At 53.1% G+C, this 18,246-nt stretch overlaps 1 protein-coding gene across 1 annotated transcript; it reads right to left on the bottom strand.

Annotated features, from left to right (window-relative positions):
• Positions 1–9,310: 9,310 nt before the first annotated feature.
• LOC133339326 (protein Wnt-5b-like) lies at positions 9,311–18,023 on the bottom strand (the record flags this gene model as incomplete). The annotated part of the gene is made up of 4 exons (XM_061547443.1): positions 9,311–13,230; positions 13,640–13,960; positions 16,223–16,328; positions 17,698–18,023. Coding segments are annotated over 4 exons (851 nt in total), but the record flags the coding sequence as incomplete, so codon positions are not given.
• Between the last annotated feature and the right edge of the window lie 223 nt (positions 18,024–18,246).

The following is an 18,246-nucleotide window of genomic DNA, read 5'->3' as shown; positions in this document are numbered from 1 at the left end:
GGATGGGCAGCACCACGCCCGGCCGCCTTTGTCTCCCCAGTGGCGATGTTTACGCACCGGGTACTCATTTGAGGCTGAGTCGACTGCACATCACACACACACACGCACACACATACTGCACATCCTATCCTGTTGTGCCATCCCGTTCGGCCGTGGCTTTGTGAGACCTTTTGCGAGCCCATGAGGCTACCAAATATCCCCCGACAATTCCCCACTGACTCCACCTCCGTGTGTCGTAAAAGGAATAAGAGAGACTCTGGCTGATTCACAAACCCCCCCCCCTCCATCCCGTCCGGTGCCCTTTAAAATAAAATAAATATCATCCCTTATAAACTCGGACCACAGCAGCAGGCTTAAAGTTCAAGTGAAATCGGATGCTTTTGAAACGATTCGCTGGGCCGTTGTTGCAACGAGACAATTCTCATCTTCAAAGCTCCGTCGTGGCCGGCTGCATGCGCCAAATTGTACAATTTGACGCCAGTTAAAATTTGTTAACTTAACTGCGTGTGTGGTGTGTGACCCACAGGTGTCTGTGTGTGTGTGTGACCCACAGGTGTGTGTGTGTGTGTGACCCACAGGTGAGTGTGTGTAACCCACAAGTGTTTGTGTGTGTGTGTGTGACCCACAGGTGTCTGTGCGTGTGTGTGTGACCCACAAATGTGTGTGTGTGTGACCCACAGGTGTCTGTGTGTGTGACCCACAGGTGTCTGTGTGTGTGACCCACAGGTGTCTGTGTGTGTGTGACCCACAGGTGTCTGTGTGTGTGTGTGACCCACAGGTGTCTGTGTGTGTGACCCACAGGTGAGTGTGTGTAACCCACAAGTGTCTGTGTGTGACCCACAGGTGTCTGTGCGTGTGTGTGTGACCCACAAGTGTGTGTGTGTGTGTGACCCACAGGTGTCTGTGTGTGTGACCCACAGGTGTTGTGTGTGTGTGTGACCCACAGGTGTCTGTGTGTGTGTGACCCACAGGTGTCTGTGTGTGTGTGTGACCCACAGGTGTCTGTGTGTGTGACCCACAGGTGTCTGTGTGTGTGTGTGACCCACAGGTGTCTGTGTGTGTGACCCACAGGTGTATGTGTGTGTGTGACCCACAGGTATCTGTGTGTGTGTGACCCACAGGTGTCTGTGTGTGTGTGGCCCACAAGTGTCTGTGTGTGTGTGACCCACAGGTGTGTGTGTGTGTGTGTGACCCACAGGTGTGTGTGTGTGTGTGACCCACAGGTGTCTGTGTGTGTGTGTGACCCACAGGTGTCTGTGTGTGTGTGTGACCCACAGTGTCTGTGTGTGTGTGACCCACAGGTGTCTGTGTGTGTGTGTGACCCACAGGTGTCTGTGTGTGTGGCCCACAAGTGTCTGTGTGTGTGTGACCCACAGGTGTGTGTGTGACCCACAGGTGTCTGTGTGTGTGTGACCCACAGGTGTGTGTGTGTGTGACCCACAGGTGTGTGTGTGTGTGTGACCCACAGGTGTTGTGTGTGTGACCCACAGGTGTCTGTGTGTGTGTGTGACCCACAGGTGTGTGTGTGTGTGTGTGTGACCCACAGGTGTCTGTGTGTGTGTGACCCACAGGTGTCTGTGTGTGTGTGTGGCCCACAGGTGTCTGTGTGTGTGTGTGACCCACAGGTGTCTGTGTGTGTGTGGCCCACAAGTGTGTGTGTGTGACCCACAGGTGTCTGTGTGTGTGTGGCCCACAAGTGTGTGTGTGTGTGACCCACAGGTGTCTGTGTGTGTGTGTGACCCACAGGTGTGTGTGTGTGTGTGACCCACAGGTGTATGTGTGTGTGGCCCACAGGTGTCTGTGTGTGTGTGCGACCCACAGGTGTCTGTGTGTGACCCACAGGTGTCTGTGTGTGTGTGTGGCCCACAGGTCGTTGTGTGTGTGTGACCTACAGGTGTCTGTGTGTGTGACCCACAGGTTTCTGTGTGTGTGTGTGGCCCACAGGTTTCTGTGTGTGTGTGTGGACCCACAGGTGTTGTGTGTGTGTGTGTGGCCCACAGGTGTCTGTGTGTGTGTGGGCCACAGGTGTCTGTGTGAGTGTGTGGCCGTGTCGAGGGGCCCACAGGTGTGTGTGTCGAGAGCAAGAGCGAGGTCTGTGTGGGGGAGCAGTGTGGGTAACACGCACAAAAACGGTGGCGTGTTTCGCAAAAGTCGGAGCGGGGGGGGGGCGGTGGTGGTGGCGGTGGTTTACTGGCGACACCTGGTTTTGGGGAATGTGACCAAAAAAAAGAAACCTGACCTAGATTTTAACAGCGCGCGGTAAAAAGAAAGCGAGCCGCGTCGTTCGAATCCACATCCACCAATAAAACGCGCAGGGCTCTGGCGCTGCGGTAGCGCCTATTTAGTTTCGCCGTACGTCGCAAACATTTCTCTCTGTGTTCCACCGCCACCACCACCACCCCCTCCCCATAGCACGGCTCCCTACCCCCATTACATTTGACCGGATTCTTCGGATTATAAGACGCCACGCAACGTAAGACAGACGACGCACGCCCCCAAAACCCGTGCCGGTGTCCAGAACGCTGCACAGAGGTGGTCACGCACACTCGCACACGCCTCCCGGATTACAATACGCAGCCCCCCAATGTTTGCTTTATGAATGTTTGCATTGCCAGGTAAGGCCCACTGATACGTAGGTTTTTTTCAGGAGCGATCTGGCCTTAATTCTTTGTAGCTCAACGAAGTGGCTTATTGTCACCGTGTGGACATTTATGGCAGCCAAATAGTCCAAACGCGTGACGTTGATTCTAAATGTGGAGGGCGAAAACCCGGAGAACCGGGAGACAAACTCACGCGACCACGGGGAGAGAGAGAGAGAGACCGCAAACTCCAAATATACAGCAGCAGGCGTCAGGGTTGGGATCGAGCCCACGACCTCCTATAGACCAGGCGAGATAGTTAACATCTCCTAGCCACCGTGATGATGATGAGGAGAGAGAGACACGCAACCTCCAAATATAGAGCAGGCGTCAGGGTCGGGATCGAGCCCACGACCTCCTGCACACCAGGCGGGGAGTTAACGTCTCGACAAATGTTCCTAAACTCCCTTCCCGTGAGCGTGGTGGGAGGTGCCCCATCCTGGTGGGAGGTGCCGCATCCTGGTGGGAGGTGTCCCACCCTGGGGCAGCTCCCACTACGCCCAAATCGAGAATGCGGTAACGGCAACGAGTTGGCTAATCTCCATCTGTCCCTTCTGTATATGATGGGATCGAGTGCTGCCCCCTCGCACAGAGTCTTGGTCCTCCGTGCAGCAACAGCGTCGAGGCCCCTAAGCCCCTTCCGAGCCTCTTCGCCACAGACACATATGCAAAAAGAGCGTCATAGTTCATCGGATTTTTCGAGTATAAACACAGATGCTGATTCTGAAAAAACATTGGACTCCCGTTTCTCCGCTCCTTCTCCATCCGTTTCCTCTCATTCCCCACTCTCTCCCTCATTCCCCACTCTCCCTCATTCCCCACTCGCTCTCTTTCATTCCCCACTCTCTCTCTCATTCCCCACTCGCTCTCTTTCATTCCCCACTCTCTCTCATTACCCACTCGCTCTCTTTCATTCCCCACTCTCTCTCATTCCCCACTCTCTCCCTCATTCCCCACTCTCCCTCATTCCCCATTCGCTCTCTTTCATTCCCCACTCTCTCTCTCATTCCCCACTCGCTCTCTTTCATTCCCCACTCTCTCTCATTCCCCACTCGCTCTCTTTCATTCCCCACTCTCTCTCTCATTCCCCACTTGCTTTCATTCCACACTCTCTCTTTCATTCCCCACTCGCTCTCTTTCATTCTCCACTCGCTCTCTTTCATTCCCCACTCTCTCTCCATTCCCCACTCGCTCTCTTTCATTCCCCACTCTCTCTCATTCCCCACTCTCTCTCTCATTCCCACTCTCTCTCTCATTCCCCACTTGTTCATTCCCCACTCTCTCTCATTCCCCGCTCTCTCTCATTCCCCACTTGCTTTTATTCCCCACTCTCTCTCATTCCCCACTCTCTCTCATTCCCCACTCTCTCTCTCATTCCCCAATCTCTCTCATTCCCCACTTTCTCTCTCTCATTCCCCACTCTCTCCCTCATTCCCCACTCTCTCTCATTCCCCACTTGCTTTCATTCCCCACTCTCTCTCATTCCCCACTCTCTCTCATTCCCCACTTGCTTTCATTCCCCACTCTCTCTCATTCCCCACTCTCTCTCTCATTCCCCACTTGCTTTCATTCCCCACTCTCTCTCATTCCCCACTCTCTCTCTCATTCCCCACTTGCTTTCATTCCCCACTCTCTCTCATTCCCCACTCCTCTCTCATTCCCCACTTGCTTTATTCCCAACTCTCTCTCATTCCCCACTCTCTTCATTCCCCACTCTCTCTCATTCCCCACTCTCTCTCTCTCCCTCCTCTCGTCCCCCTCCCATCCATTTCTCTTTTCCCCTACGAATTGTAACCTTACCCCGAACTCCGCTCTCCGTGGAGTGGCTTGCCTCTTAGCGAGTCGCTCGTCGTTTATGATTCGTTTCACTTGTAGATTGAATCCAGTCGAGAATTGTACAAAAAGCGTTGCTTTTAGGGCTACACCATCCCCAGACCTTCCATTAAAATAAAACCCAACACATCGTCTACGTATATTAATATAAACTTTTAATCCATCGCGATATCACAGCGATAAAATAGAAACTTTGATCTTCTTTGAGATAATATGCGAACACTTTAATTGACATATACAAAACCCTTGCATATATTAAACGTATAGAAAAGAAAGAATAAATCAAGGCAGGTAGTACTGTCTGCCTCGCGCAATATAAACAGTATGTTCTTGGTTCTTTCGGTAAAGTCACGTAGAAGGGAAGTAATAAACGCAAGCAGCCGTGCTTGCGTTGTGGCCGAAACGTCGTGAGAATTGTTTTATTATGTTTTTTTTTATTATTTTATTACTTCCCTTCTACGTGACTTTACCGAAAGAACCAAGAAGATGAATCCCTGCAGTCACGAAAGCTTTAAATCGAAAAATAAACAGTATGGTCTGCGAAAGGGGCCGATAATACTCACAGATGCTGTAAGTGAATGCTAGTCAGTATCTGTAAACGCGGCGTAAAGAAAACAACAACAAAACCGGAGTAAATAAATACCTGCTTTTACTAAACCGTACAATGTTGATACTAACAAAAAACACCCGCAAAGTACTTCTGCATTGTGAAAATGGAACCACGCGGACGGATGGCTCCACCACAAATAGTCAGACGCGAGGATGTCGCCGGCCAAACGGGAGACGGCGCAAAGCGTCGCACATCCGACCCGACGCCGATGAAGCGCCCACGCGCAACCTCGATCTGACGCCCGCCGGTGCGGCGCTTTGCTCGTCGCTGCTGCGTGTCGACGCGCTGTCGACGCGCATCAGCGATGGTCGCGCACGCGGCAAAGCGCCCCTCGCCTCGAGAGCGTCCGCTCGCCTCGGTAGCACGGCCGCGTGCTCGACGCAATGCATTGTTGTACAGGCGTTCACTTATGTAACCTTTTCACATGCCCACATGTGCCGAATACCTCTAACCCAGTACCTAATAACAGTACCTATACCCGTTATCTATACCCCAGTACCTATACCCCAGTGCCTATACCCCAGTACCTATACCCGTTACCTATACCCCAGTACCTATACCCCAGTACCTTTACCCCAGTACCTATACCCCAGTACCTATACCCCAGTACCTATACCCATTACCTATACCCCAGTACCTATACCCCAGTACCTATACCCCAGTACCTATACCCCAGTACCTATACCCCAGTACCTATACCCATTACCTATACCCCAGTACCTATACCCCAGTACCTATACCCCAGTACCTATACCCCAGTATGTATAGCCAGTATTTGTACCTTCTTCTTCCACGCGCTTGCCTCACTCATGCCGGGTGTTCCGCTGTCCTTGCCAACCTTCTCCACGCTGCCCTGCCCTGCGCCATCTCTCCTTCCGCTCCTCGGGCGACCATGTCCGATCGGAACCACATCGCCCCACCTCTTCTTCTGACTTCCTCTTGATCTCTTTCCTTCCACTTGCATCACTTGCACCTTCTGACCCACATAATTTCCCCGTTGTCGCTCCACATGACCGAACCACGCCCACAGCCTTTCCTCTCTCATCTGCTCTGTGATTTCTACCACCTTGAGTCTTCCTCTCACTAATCCATTTCTCACCCTGTCCTTGTTAAACCCAACATCCACCGCAACATCCTCATCTCTCTTTCTCGGCCCCATACAACAGCACCGCCCCCACCACCGTGGGGCCCTCTTATCGCACACCACACCGGTCATCTCTCACCATGTCAGCTACCCAGCCCTTGCTGTTGTTCTCATCTCTCGCCATGTCAGCTACCCAGCCCTTGTTCTTGTTGTCATCTCTCACCATGTCAGCTACCCAGCCCTTGCTGCTGTTCTCATCTCTCGCCATGTCAGCTACCCAGCCCTTGCTGTTGTTCTCACCTCTCACCATGTCAGCTACCCAGCCCTTGCTGTTCTTCTCATCTCTCGCCATGTCAGCTACCCAGCCCTTGCTGTTGTTCTCACCTCTCACCATGTCAGCTACCCAGCCCTTGCTGTTGTTCTCATCTCTCACCATGTCAGCTACCCAGCCCTTGCTGTTGTTCTCATCTCTCGCCATGTCAGCTACCCAGCCCTTGCTGTTGTTCTCACCTCTCACCATGTCAGCTACCCAGCCCTTGCTGTTGTTCTCATCTCTCACCATGTCAGCTACCCAGCCCTTGTTCTTGTTCTCATCTCTCGCCATGTCAGCTACCCAGCCCTTGCTCTTGTTCTCATCTCTCCTCCTTCTAGTGATCCTTCAGCACCCACATCGTTCTACCCAGCTACTTAAACTCGTTCGTCTTCATTCACTGGTCACTTCCAATTTGCAATACCCCTCCTGCATTATTTCCACTGACATTTGCCACCATGTACTCCGTCTTTGTCCGACTGATCCTCAACCCATTCACTTCAATCTTTTGCACCCAGATCTTAAAATCATCTTTCACTACTCTCCCTCTGAATATCTCTCATTAGTGTGTCCAGCACCAGGATGAACAGGAAAGAGGCTCGGTGCAACCTCGCTTCACTCCCGTTGTGACTTGAAAGGTCTTCGACACCCCACTGCTGCTTCCCACGTGCATTTTCCCTCCTTCATACACACCCTGGATCAGCTGGACATATACCTCCAGGAATACCTCTTCTCATACACCACCAGATGAGCTCTCTAGCCACCCTGTCGTACGCTTTCTCTAGATCACTAAACACCACATGCAAGTCCCGTTTCTTCTCTCTGAACTTCTCCATCAATGCTCTCAGAGCAAAGATTGCATCCATTGTTGACCTTCCCTGTCTGAATCCAAACTGACTCTCGTCAATATCCACCGCTTCCTCAGTCTCCTTTCTATCATCCTTTCCCAGTACCTAAACCCCAGTATCTATACCCAGCATCTATACCCAGCATCTATACCCAGTACTTATACCCAGTATCTATAACTCAGTATCTATAACTCAGTACCTAACCCCCAGTATCTATACCCAGTATCTATATCCAGCATCTATTCCCAGTACCTATACCCAGCATCTATACCCAGCATCTATACCCAGTACCTATACCCAGTGTCTATAACTCAGTATCTATAACTCAGTACCTAAACCCCAGTACCTATACCCAGTACCTATACCCAGTATCTATACCCAGTATCTATACCCAGTACCTAAACCCAGTACCTATACCCAGTATCTATAACTCAGTATCTTAACCCCAGTATCTATACCCAGTACCTATACCCCATTACTTATACCCAGTACCTAAACCCCAGTACCTATACCCAGTACATATACCCCATTGCCTGTACCCAGTACCTATACCCCATTACCTGTAGCCAGTACCTATACCCATTACCTGTACCCAGTACCTGTACCCAGTACCTATACCCAGTACCTATACCCCATTGCCTGTACCCAGTACCTATACCCCATTACCTGTAGCCAGTACCTATACCCATTACCTGTACCCTTTACCTATACCCAGTACCTATACCCAGTACCTATACCCAGTACCTATACCCCATTACCTTTACCCAGTATAAAGGGAGTCGGATATGCGACCTTATACTCCACGGGGGGTTTGTATTTTCATTTCCAGGTAGGCGGAGTGCCCTCAATTAGCCCCCGGCCGTGACAAAACCTCACGTGGACCAATCACAAGGCGGCGACACGACGGAGAACTTCACGTGGTGGCCGAGGGGCGAGTTTGGCACGCGAACAAAAAACAATTGCCGAATCGACGCCTTTTTACTTAAAAACCAAAGTTTCAAGTTGAGATTTTCTTTGCTTAGCCAGCTGGTGAGACAACTCCAGAGACCAGGATGAGCATCATGCCTGCAGTGACCTGGGGCCGTGAGTCTGCGAGTAGGGGGCGATGATCGCCGCCGCCGCCGCCGCCGCTGCTGCTGCTGTGTATTATTATCAAGTTACACGACGCTGGGTTTAAGTGCGTGCCTATACAGGTCACCATACGTCGATGGTGATTAACTGTGAGCAGCCAATAGCACGTATTGCGATTGTTGGACTCAAAGACGGCAGGATGTACATACATCATACACAATGCACATTATGTGTGTGGGTTAAATGTGAATAACCCAACCAATAATAGATATCCGTAGTAATTTATATGAATACATTTAACACCCCCCACCCAGCTCTTCGCACTTGCTTGGCTCACAAGTGACGTCATCACACCCCCTGTCTATTTAAGACCAAAACAGGAGGAGGATTTCTCCACAACTCTGGCTGTCGCCTGATGATGCTGCCCGTTGTTGTCATTACCAGCGAAACGTCACGGCACTCAAATGGTAAATGCTGTAGTGGGTTTACTCTCCAACACACACCGGTGTGCCGAGCTGGTAACTAATTGGCATGTTTTGTTTACATGGCACACCTTACTGATTGGCTGTGTGGGGTGGTGGGGGGTTCACCGACACATTTATATTTACGCGATCGAACCCAAAAAAGAACCTCTCATGGATAATATTGGTCGTGAAAGCCTGCTACTACGTGTTAAACTTTATAATCCCCAATTTAGTAACTTGCGGCGTCACTTGTCGAATTGGGACCCTGGGTAGTAGGTGCAACATACTCGGCCATGATGATTTCTGCCAAACGCACGAATCAGGCCTCACAATTCCTAATGCCGTATCGAGCGATGTGAAGTGAACGCACGGGGAGAGTCGTGTTCTCTGAAACTAGGCCGCTTTATTTCGCAAGCTTCACCTGTTTCAGGGTTACTCGAGTAGTGTGGATTTTTATACACAGGAGGTCGTGGGTTCGATCCCGACCCTGACGCCTGCTGCATAGTTGTAGTTTGCACGTCTCTCTCCCCGTGGTCACGTAGGTTTGTTCTCCCGGTCCTCCGGTTTTTTCTCCACGTTTAGAACCAACATCACGCGTTTAGAGTATTTGGCTGCGATGCATTCCCACGTGATGATGATGATGAGCCATTTCGTTGAGCTCTCGTTTGTGTTGACCAGGTCGCTTCTGAAGAAGAGCTACACAGCTCAGTGGAGCCTGACCTGGTACAATGAAATACAAATTATAAGTTTTTATACACAGTAGCGGTTGCACGGCGGGTACGAGAGACCATCCATGCAAACAACAAGACGTCCAAAACGGGGGTGACTGTGGGTGAGTCTGTGTGCCTGAGGGGGTGACTGTGGGTACGTTTGCCTGAGAGGGTGACTGCGTGCGTGCGTGCGTCCGTGCGTAGGAGTCCAATATTCACAATGTGTGTGTGCCAAGTTGATGTTTTATACAGGATACGTCATAATAATAATGAAGATGATAATGATGAAGATAATGTTCAGCGCTTTGGGATGAATGGCTTCCGCACACCCGAGTCGGTCATAGGGGTCGTTTGTCCGCGTTTCACCACTTCTGGTCAGTGCGGTATTGGCGAGTTGAAGTCGGTCAATTCGCCTTGACCCCGGGCATCAATCTCAGGTTGCTGGATTCATAGCACGGTGTGCCAACCACTGTGCCACCGCTCCACGCCGCCATCCCTCGGCAGGATATGAATGTATTTAAACAAGAGGCATTCAATAAGTTGTGAGAACAGGTCGTGACTTGACGCACGTACATACCCCACGGTTAACTGTGTACAGCATGGTAACGCAATCGCGCACGTCACCGTTGTGTTTGGGACATAAATAGAGGGGGTCTTGTAAATGAAGCTTACAAATACCGTGCTTCTCATTCTCCATATTGTTGACTGCCCCTTGTACAGAGTAAGGGGTGGCAAAGTATTTTTTTTATTTTTGCTATTTACATATTTATTTGATTTTACCATGTAAGGCCCACTCAGCTGTTTATCCCTTTTTCAGAAGCGACCTGGCCACAAATGATAGCTCAACGAAGTGACCTATCAGGTGGGAATTTATAAAAGCCAAATCCTCTGTACTCGTGATGTTCATTCTCAACGTGGAGGGAAAAAACCCGAGGACACGGATCAAAATCCACGTGGCCATTGGTGGAGAGACGCGCAAACTGCAAATATACAGCAGCAGGTGTCAGGGTCGGGATCGAACACACGACCTCCTGCACACCAGGCGATGGAGATAACATCTCGCCACCGTGGCGCCCAAGGCGCTGCCCTGCAATTGCCTGCTCAGACCACTGCTGGTGGAAGGGTCTCTCCGCTAGTGGGAGCTCCAGAGAAACGCCTCTCAAGGGTCCTGCTCCCACGCTACCGCAGCGGCCAGACGATTTGAAAGAGGTGGGGGAGTTACCCACACTGTACCCCACCGCCTACTGCTGGCTGGGGTGGGCGAGGAAGGGATTTAAGAAACTTGTCGTACACAGTATATACCGTCTCCTACATACTGTTAGTTAGCATGCATACAATTACATATAGACACATTGTGTATTTGAAACGGCTGTTGCCATGCAGGAATTTTATACTTTCCAAGATTAAATTCGGCTCGATAAGTTAAGAATGTGAGCGACAAAAAATGTTTGTACAACGATCCCTTCCATATTGCAAACCGCAGCTCACCGATAGCTCAATCACAACGTGCCCACGACGGATCCCGATTGAGCCCCGTGACGATGGTTTTCCCGTTTGTTCTTGAAAAGACAAAAACACTTTTAAGCGTCCAGGAGTGTCTCCCTGCTCGAGCAGACGAGCAAGATGGTGGGGCCCGTCACATCAATTGGTGGCCCTGAGCCAGTGGACTAAATTCAACATTTCCATGCCAGGAGGAGGGGGGGGGGGGGGCATCAGTCTCTCCACGGGACTACCCGTTTGTTGACTTCCCACAAAGCGGTACTCATTTTAATAAGCCTGGAAGGATGATGATGATGATGTTGGGCTTCTGACGACCCCCGACCTCGGTGTTTGACCTCGCGAGTAAGTCGCTCTCCACCCGCCGCAGCGCCGCGCAAGTCCAACCGCGTTTCACAGTCTGACGGACGAAAAAAAATATCGACAGCGGGTGACGCCTCTCCCTCGTACACAGCGGCGACTGGAAAAACGTCGACCGACCGCTTGCAGCCGACCGGCTCGGCGCTCTCCCCCATGGGCGACGTCGCCAACAGCAGCTCGCGACAGAACGGCCGTCTACCATCTGCCGACGGTCGCCAGAGCGAAGCTGTCGCGAGTGTCCCCGGGCACCTGGCGGAAGTGGCGGCGGCGTCGCAAACGCCTCGCCGCAAGTGAACGCCGTTCGCGCTGCCTCACAGCGGGCAATGTGTTCGTCGCAACCGGGTTCCTCGATTGCGCACCGAATATCTGCCGGTGGGTCGCCGGTAGACCGGAGCAGTAGGTGGGTAGCCACGGCCGTAGCAAGAGAGATATATAGATACTGGATGTGGTGTGCCGGGTGGGGAAATATTTTATGGGTCGCTAATCCCCGGACAGATCCGGGCTGAAGTTAAGCCCCCAATGGCCGTTTCAAGTGTTTGGAATGGAGGCCCTCTCCGGAGCAGAGAGAGAGAGGGGCGGGGAGGGGGGCGCCAGCTCATGACTGAACGACTCACAGTTGGAGAAGGCATTTCACAACGTGGTGCCTTCAGAACGCCGGGGGGCAGCCGGAGGTAGCCGACGGCTGGTGTTGGTTGATATCCTGGCCCCTTCAGATGTTGGCTTTTGGCGACACCAAAAAAGGCAAGGCAGTAGCTGCTGCCAGTTTATAGACCAATCAACTTTCTCAGTCGAGTTGCAACAACAACAAAAAACAGTGCCACAAATAATAGCGACGATAATTACAATAATAATAATACAGGCGACGGTAACCTGAGCCTTTCTGTTGTTGCGATAACACCGGGGGCTTCAATTTCTTGCTGAATATCTTCCGGGTCACTAGTAGACTGGAGTAGCAGGTGGCACGTGACTGGTAGCCGATGGATGTGGTGTGCCGGGTGTAGAAATCTTGTCCGAGTCGCTGCTAGCCCGGAGCTGCAGGTGGCACGTGACTGGTAGCCGATGGATGTGGTGTGCCGGGTGTAGAAATCTTGTCCGAGTCGCTGCTAGCCCGGAGCTGCAGGTGGCACGTGACTGGTAGCCGATGGATGTGGTGTACCAGGTGTAGAAATCTTGTCCGAGTCGCTGCTAGCCCGGAGCTGCAGGTGGCACGTGACTGGTAGCCAATGGATGTGGTGTACCGGGTGTAGAAATCTTGTCCGAGTCGCTGCTAGCCCGGAGCTGCAGGTGGCACGTGACTGGTAGCCAATGGATGTGGTGTACCGGGTGTAGAAATCTTGTCCGAGTCGCTGCTAGCCCGGAGCTGCAGGTGGCACGTGACTGGTAGCCGATGGATGTGGTGTACCGGGTGTAGAAATCTTGTCCGAGTCGCTGCTAGCCCGGAGCTGCAGGTGGCACGCGACGAGTAGCAGCCAGTCCGCAGCTGAAGCCACGCGCCGGGCTCGTGGCTGACGCCGAGTGGGGGTTTGCGTGCGGGCCGGCTGCATTATTGACGTCCGGCCCGTCGAGAGAGAAGGCGTTGGGGTTCTGGCGACGTGGAGACGCCGGGGCGGGAGGGCGCTGGGGCCACGGCGTCGCTCGGCCAAACCGGGGCGGCCGTAGGGGCCGTGGGGCCGTGGGGGCCGTGGGAGCCGTGGGGGCCGTGCCGGCTACTTGCAGACGAATCGGTCGACGATCTCTGTGCACATCCTGCACTTGACGTAGCAGCACCAGTGGAACTTGCAGTGGCATCGCTCTACCACCGTGGCTGGGGAGGAGGGGAATGCAGCGGGCGTGAGGCGAAACGTCAGACATCGTGCCGGGCGAACGTGTGGTACCGACCCCCGAACGCACGCCGGAGAGATAATTTGTTGTTGTTGTTGTCATTATATGTCCCCAATTTTTATCCCAATTCATGCGATCACCGTTACGTCACCAGATGAAGAATCCGTATGGGAGCGAGATAAGTTTAAGCTTCTGCAGCTAGCCGAGTGGCTTGGCTGAATCGTAGTGGCTGTGTCAGGGTCAATGAGCCGGCACCTTTTGGATCATGGGCTCGAAGTCGAGTTTCAGCCGCACCATATTTGAACAAAAAATTAACTTTCCCTTATTCCAGAAATTTGCTTACACTCAAATGCGACAGAGACAGCGAAGGGAAAATGCAAGGATTTTGTCACCTTTGTAGTGGTCGTATCCTCTGCCACAGCACATGAGCTCGCAACCGTCGGTGCCCTCGGACGTGCGGTTGCACTGGCGCGCCACCGTGCCGGCGATGCCGCGCGTCTCGTCGTACGTGCAGTAGTCGGGGCTCGCGTCCAAGTAGACGAGGTCGTCCTGCGTGGGCGGCGTGAAGCGCCCGTTCACGGGCTCCAGCTGCGGAGACGACCGCCCGCCGCCGCCGCCGCCACCGGCGCCACCAGCGGCACCAGCGCCACCGCTCCCTTTGCGGCTCACCAGCCTCATGGCAGCACCTCCGTCGTACTTTTCCTGCAGGCGCCACCACGGTCGTCGTCGTTATCGTCGTCATCATCATCGTCGTCATAGCGCGTGACAGGTGAGGAGGAGCCGAGTGGTTATTGAGTTCATCTGGGGCCCCCCGAGCTGCTTGGGACCCTGGCGTGTGTTTGCTCGGTTTGCTTGGGCCTAGCGCCACCACTAGGCTATGGTTGCAGGGGCCCTCCCGGCGAATGCGTCCCGGTGGCGATCGGCTCCATCACAGACATGACAGTGGCCCATTGTTTTCTATTGGAAGTTGCGTGCCCAGTGTGTAGAGCGAGGCCTACTGCAGGCTGTGCACCAGCGGTGTTCAGCGACGTCATCTCCCTGGGATTATTCCTTTGACACAGGTTGATGCACTGCTAGCTGCAGCGTTCAGAATCAGAATCAGAAACGGTTTTAATCGCCATGTAAGTTTGCACAAACAAGGAATTCACTATGGCGGGACGGTGCATACATTGAACAAGTAGGAATCTTAACTTATATAAAAGGTATACACTCTAACTATACTAACGTTACAAAGTATAAGTAATACCAAAGGGCTAAAATCTTTAAAATTATGAATAAGTAGACCTTATAAAATGCGAATGTAAAATGTTAATTAGCCGTATTAAACAATCTTAAAATACAAAAATACAAATAAGATTACACGTTGTAAGTATGGAAAGGTGTAATTATGTAGATAAAATGTTATAGTAAGTGTAACAGTCATTTTAAGTGTAAAAGTCATTTTAAGCCCTTGGCCTTGTTGAGGAGGCCAACAGCAGATGGGAAAAAACTGTTTTTATGACGTGAGGTTTTGGTCTTGATGGACCGCAGCCTTCTGCCGGAGGGGAGTAGCTGGAACAGAGAGTATCCAGGGTGCGAGGAATCGTCCGCAATCTTCCTCGCTCGCTTCAGGGTCCTCAAAGTGTGCAGGTCCTCAAGGGTTGGTAGATTACAGCCAATCACCTTCTCAGCAGTGCGGATGATACGCTGCAGTCTGCTCTTGTCTTTGGCAGTTGCAGCAGCGTACCAGACGGTGATGGAGGAGGTGAGGATGGACTGAATGATAGCTGTATAGAAGCACACCATCATTGTCTTTGGTTCCGAATGGCAATTTCTCACAACCAAGGCAAGATGCCTCGTAAAATTCTGGTGATAAGTGTCACGTGCAGCTGATGTATCATCATTGCTCATGATGTCTCGTTCGTTAGCTACATCCAAAATGCATTCATTAAAGAATTAAAGTGCAGTTCACAAGGGGCATTAATAACTTTCATCCGGGTAATGAGTAGCACGGCATCTCTATAGATTCGTGAATTGCTCACTATCTCTATAGATTTGTATCTGTCCTATAGATAATTATCCAAGTGTAGTGTAATAGCGCCGGCTGGTGGACAGCAGCGGCAACTGTGGTGGACAGACAGCGCACACGCCGGTGAGGGCGTGCACGGGGTGTGGGCAGGGCGGAGGAACTGGGGCAAGGGTCACGGAGGATCACATTCGGAGGCCCCTGGAACCTGCTAGCGAGTTCGAGAAGGGAGGCGCGGTCAGGGCGGAGCCAGGCCGCGCTGGGGAGCATAAAAGGAGCCGAAAGCAGGGGGGGGGGGGCTCGTGGCTGCCGGTTCTAGGAGTGGACTCGTCTCGTTGTCGCTCTCATCTCGTCGCCGTCGTCGCTGCCATCTTCGCTAGATGTTGCGCTCGAAGGAGAGTAGTTGGCTATCTCAGTCAGTGCCGTCAGTGTTTGACGGCTAGGGTTGTGTACAGGCGAGGTTGAGCTACAGTGGAGAGTGTGTGGACGAGACAGTGAAGTTGTTAATGAAGAAAGTCCCTCCTAGAAACTTTGTCTCTGAATCGTTGACACTACACAAGCAAAAATAAACTGTGGAAAATTTGCACGATATTGGGAAAAAATATCTTGTCAGACGAAGGAAGCGCATGAGGAAACTCATGGCTGTGAACCGAACCGACGGTGGATTGCTCCATCCTCGCCACCCACGACCAATCGCCCATTGTGCACCCGGCAATGTGGCCACTGGTCCAACTGCAGTCCCAAACCCAGAGAGGATGGGTCTCAGTCAGCTCGGGTTTGATTCTATTATTATAAACACACGTCCACACGGTCCGCGTAAAATCGCATGAAGTGACGAGGTTGGCGCGACAGACACCGTGGCGCATGGAATGAACCGAGGCCCCGTGGCCTCACTTCGCCTCTCACCCTCTGCAGTGTCACCGCCTGCACGCTCCACCCCCTCTGGGCAGCTGCGCTCACCTTGAGGCGGTCCCGACTCGACGGAAGTCGGCGAGCTGCAGCCAGCAGGTCTTGAGCGAGCAGGAGCCCGACACGCCGTGGCACTTGCACGCGACGTCCGCTAGGCTGTACACCGCCTGCAGTGCCACGCCGTGATCACCACAGCCGTCACCACCAACATCATCATCACCACCACCACCATCATCATTACCATCATCACCACCAACATCATCACCACCACCACCAAGATCATTATCACCACCACCGCCATCATCACCACTATCAGCACCAACATCACCATAATTACCACGAACACCACCATCACCACCACCATTGCTATCCCCAACACCATTATCACTACCACTACCAACATCACCACCATCATCACCATCACCACCCCCATCATCACTACCGCCATCATCACCACCACCATCATCATCACCACCACCATCATCACCACCTTAATTACCACCATCACCACCACCAACAGCATCATCACCATCCCCACCACAATTACCACCACCATCTTCACCACCACAATTACCACCACCATCTTCACCACCATAATTATCACCACCATCTTCACCACCATAATTACCACCATCATCACTACCATCACCACCGCCAGCCCCGTTTTTCGCAGTCCTGATCCAGTGGTGGAAATTCCGCATTCCCCGTTGAGTTGTTAAGAATTGTCGCCTCTACTGGCAGCAAATGTGAGCTCGTTTACATGCAACACGGGCTAAACAAATGTGTGCATATGAGTCGATACATTCGATGCATCGTTAAACCCCCACCTAAAAGAGCCGGGGATCTGCGTGTCGGCAGCGAGCCGTGCCGCGGTTTGCGTGGCAGGGCGGGGGGGGGGCATTGTCCCATTGCACCTCCCCAGCCCCACAACTCGTCACAGCCCTCGCGACCCCCCAGTCAACGTGGCACATTGGGCTAACGCTGAGCTAACGACGTTGGGCCGACGTTTCTAACCACGTGCCAGCGTTGGCCCAACGTTTGCATGTTACTGGGGTTTGGGAGCCGCGGAGCAGTTGCACCGCCTGCGCACCTCAACAGCCACGTCACTCATAATCCTGCCACTCACCCACCCACTCACCCACCCACACACTCACCTACCTACACACTCACCCCCACCCACTCACTCACCTACCTACACCCACCCATTCAGCCACTCATTCATCCAGCCACCAACCCATTCAACCACCCACCCATTCAACCACACACTCACCTACCTACACACTCACCCACCCACTCACCCACCCACACGCTCACCCACCCACACACTCACCCACTCACCCACTCACACACTCACCCACCCACACTCACCCACCCACCTACACACTCACCCACTCACCCACTCGCCCACCCACCCACTCACCCACCCACACACTCACCCACCCACACACTCACCCACCTACTCACCCACCCACTCACCCACCCACGCACCCATTCACTCACCCACCCACACACTCACCCACTCACCCACCTACTCACCCGCCGGCCGGCTTCGTTGTTGTGCAGATTCATGACGGCGCGCGCGTACTCTGGAGACGATCGTCCGCCACCACCGCCGCCACCGGCTCCTCCTCCACCTCCTCCCCGCTCGCGTTCGCGCGCGTCCACGAACTCCCTGGCGAAGCGGTAGCCGTACTCGGCGTTGTCGCCGCAGCCGCCCCACAGCCAGTCGCGGGGCAGCGCCGCGGGTCGCGCCGCGCGGCTGCAGCCGCACGTGGCCAGGTCGCCCTCGCGGCACGCGCGCGACACCGCGTGCGCAACGCCCGCCGACGACACCGCGAACGCGAAGGCGGCCTCGCGCGAACCTGCACCGCCACCACATCAACAACAACAACAACAGCCGGTGACGGCGCCAAGGCGCCTGTGCCAGGCTAGGTGCACTTTGAGGATGTCGGCGTGGAAGTGCGGAAGGCTCTCGCTGCCGGCAGGTCACAGGACAGACCCAGCGGGTGCCACGGGTTGACGGAGATGACTGGCAGATGCACCACCTGTGCTCCCTACTGTGCCAACTTGCTGCGTCCAATACCA

Source organism: Lethenteron reissneri, unplaced genomic scaffold, assembly GCF_015708825.2.
Source record: "Lethenteron reissneri isolate LAM-NWPU_2019-01 unplaced genomic scaffold, ASM1570882v1 scaffold_1825, whole genome shotgun sequence".
Lineage (NCBI taxonomy): Eukaryota > Metazoa > Chordata > Hyperoartia > Petromyzontiformes > Petromyzontidae > Lethenteron > Lethenteron reissneri.
This window is presented reverse-complemented; position numbering and strand designations above follow the sequence as displayed.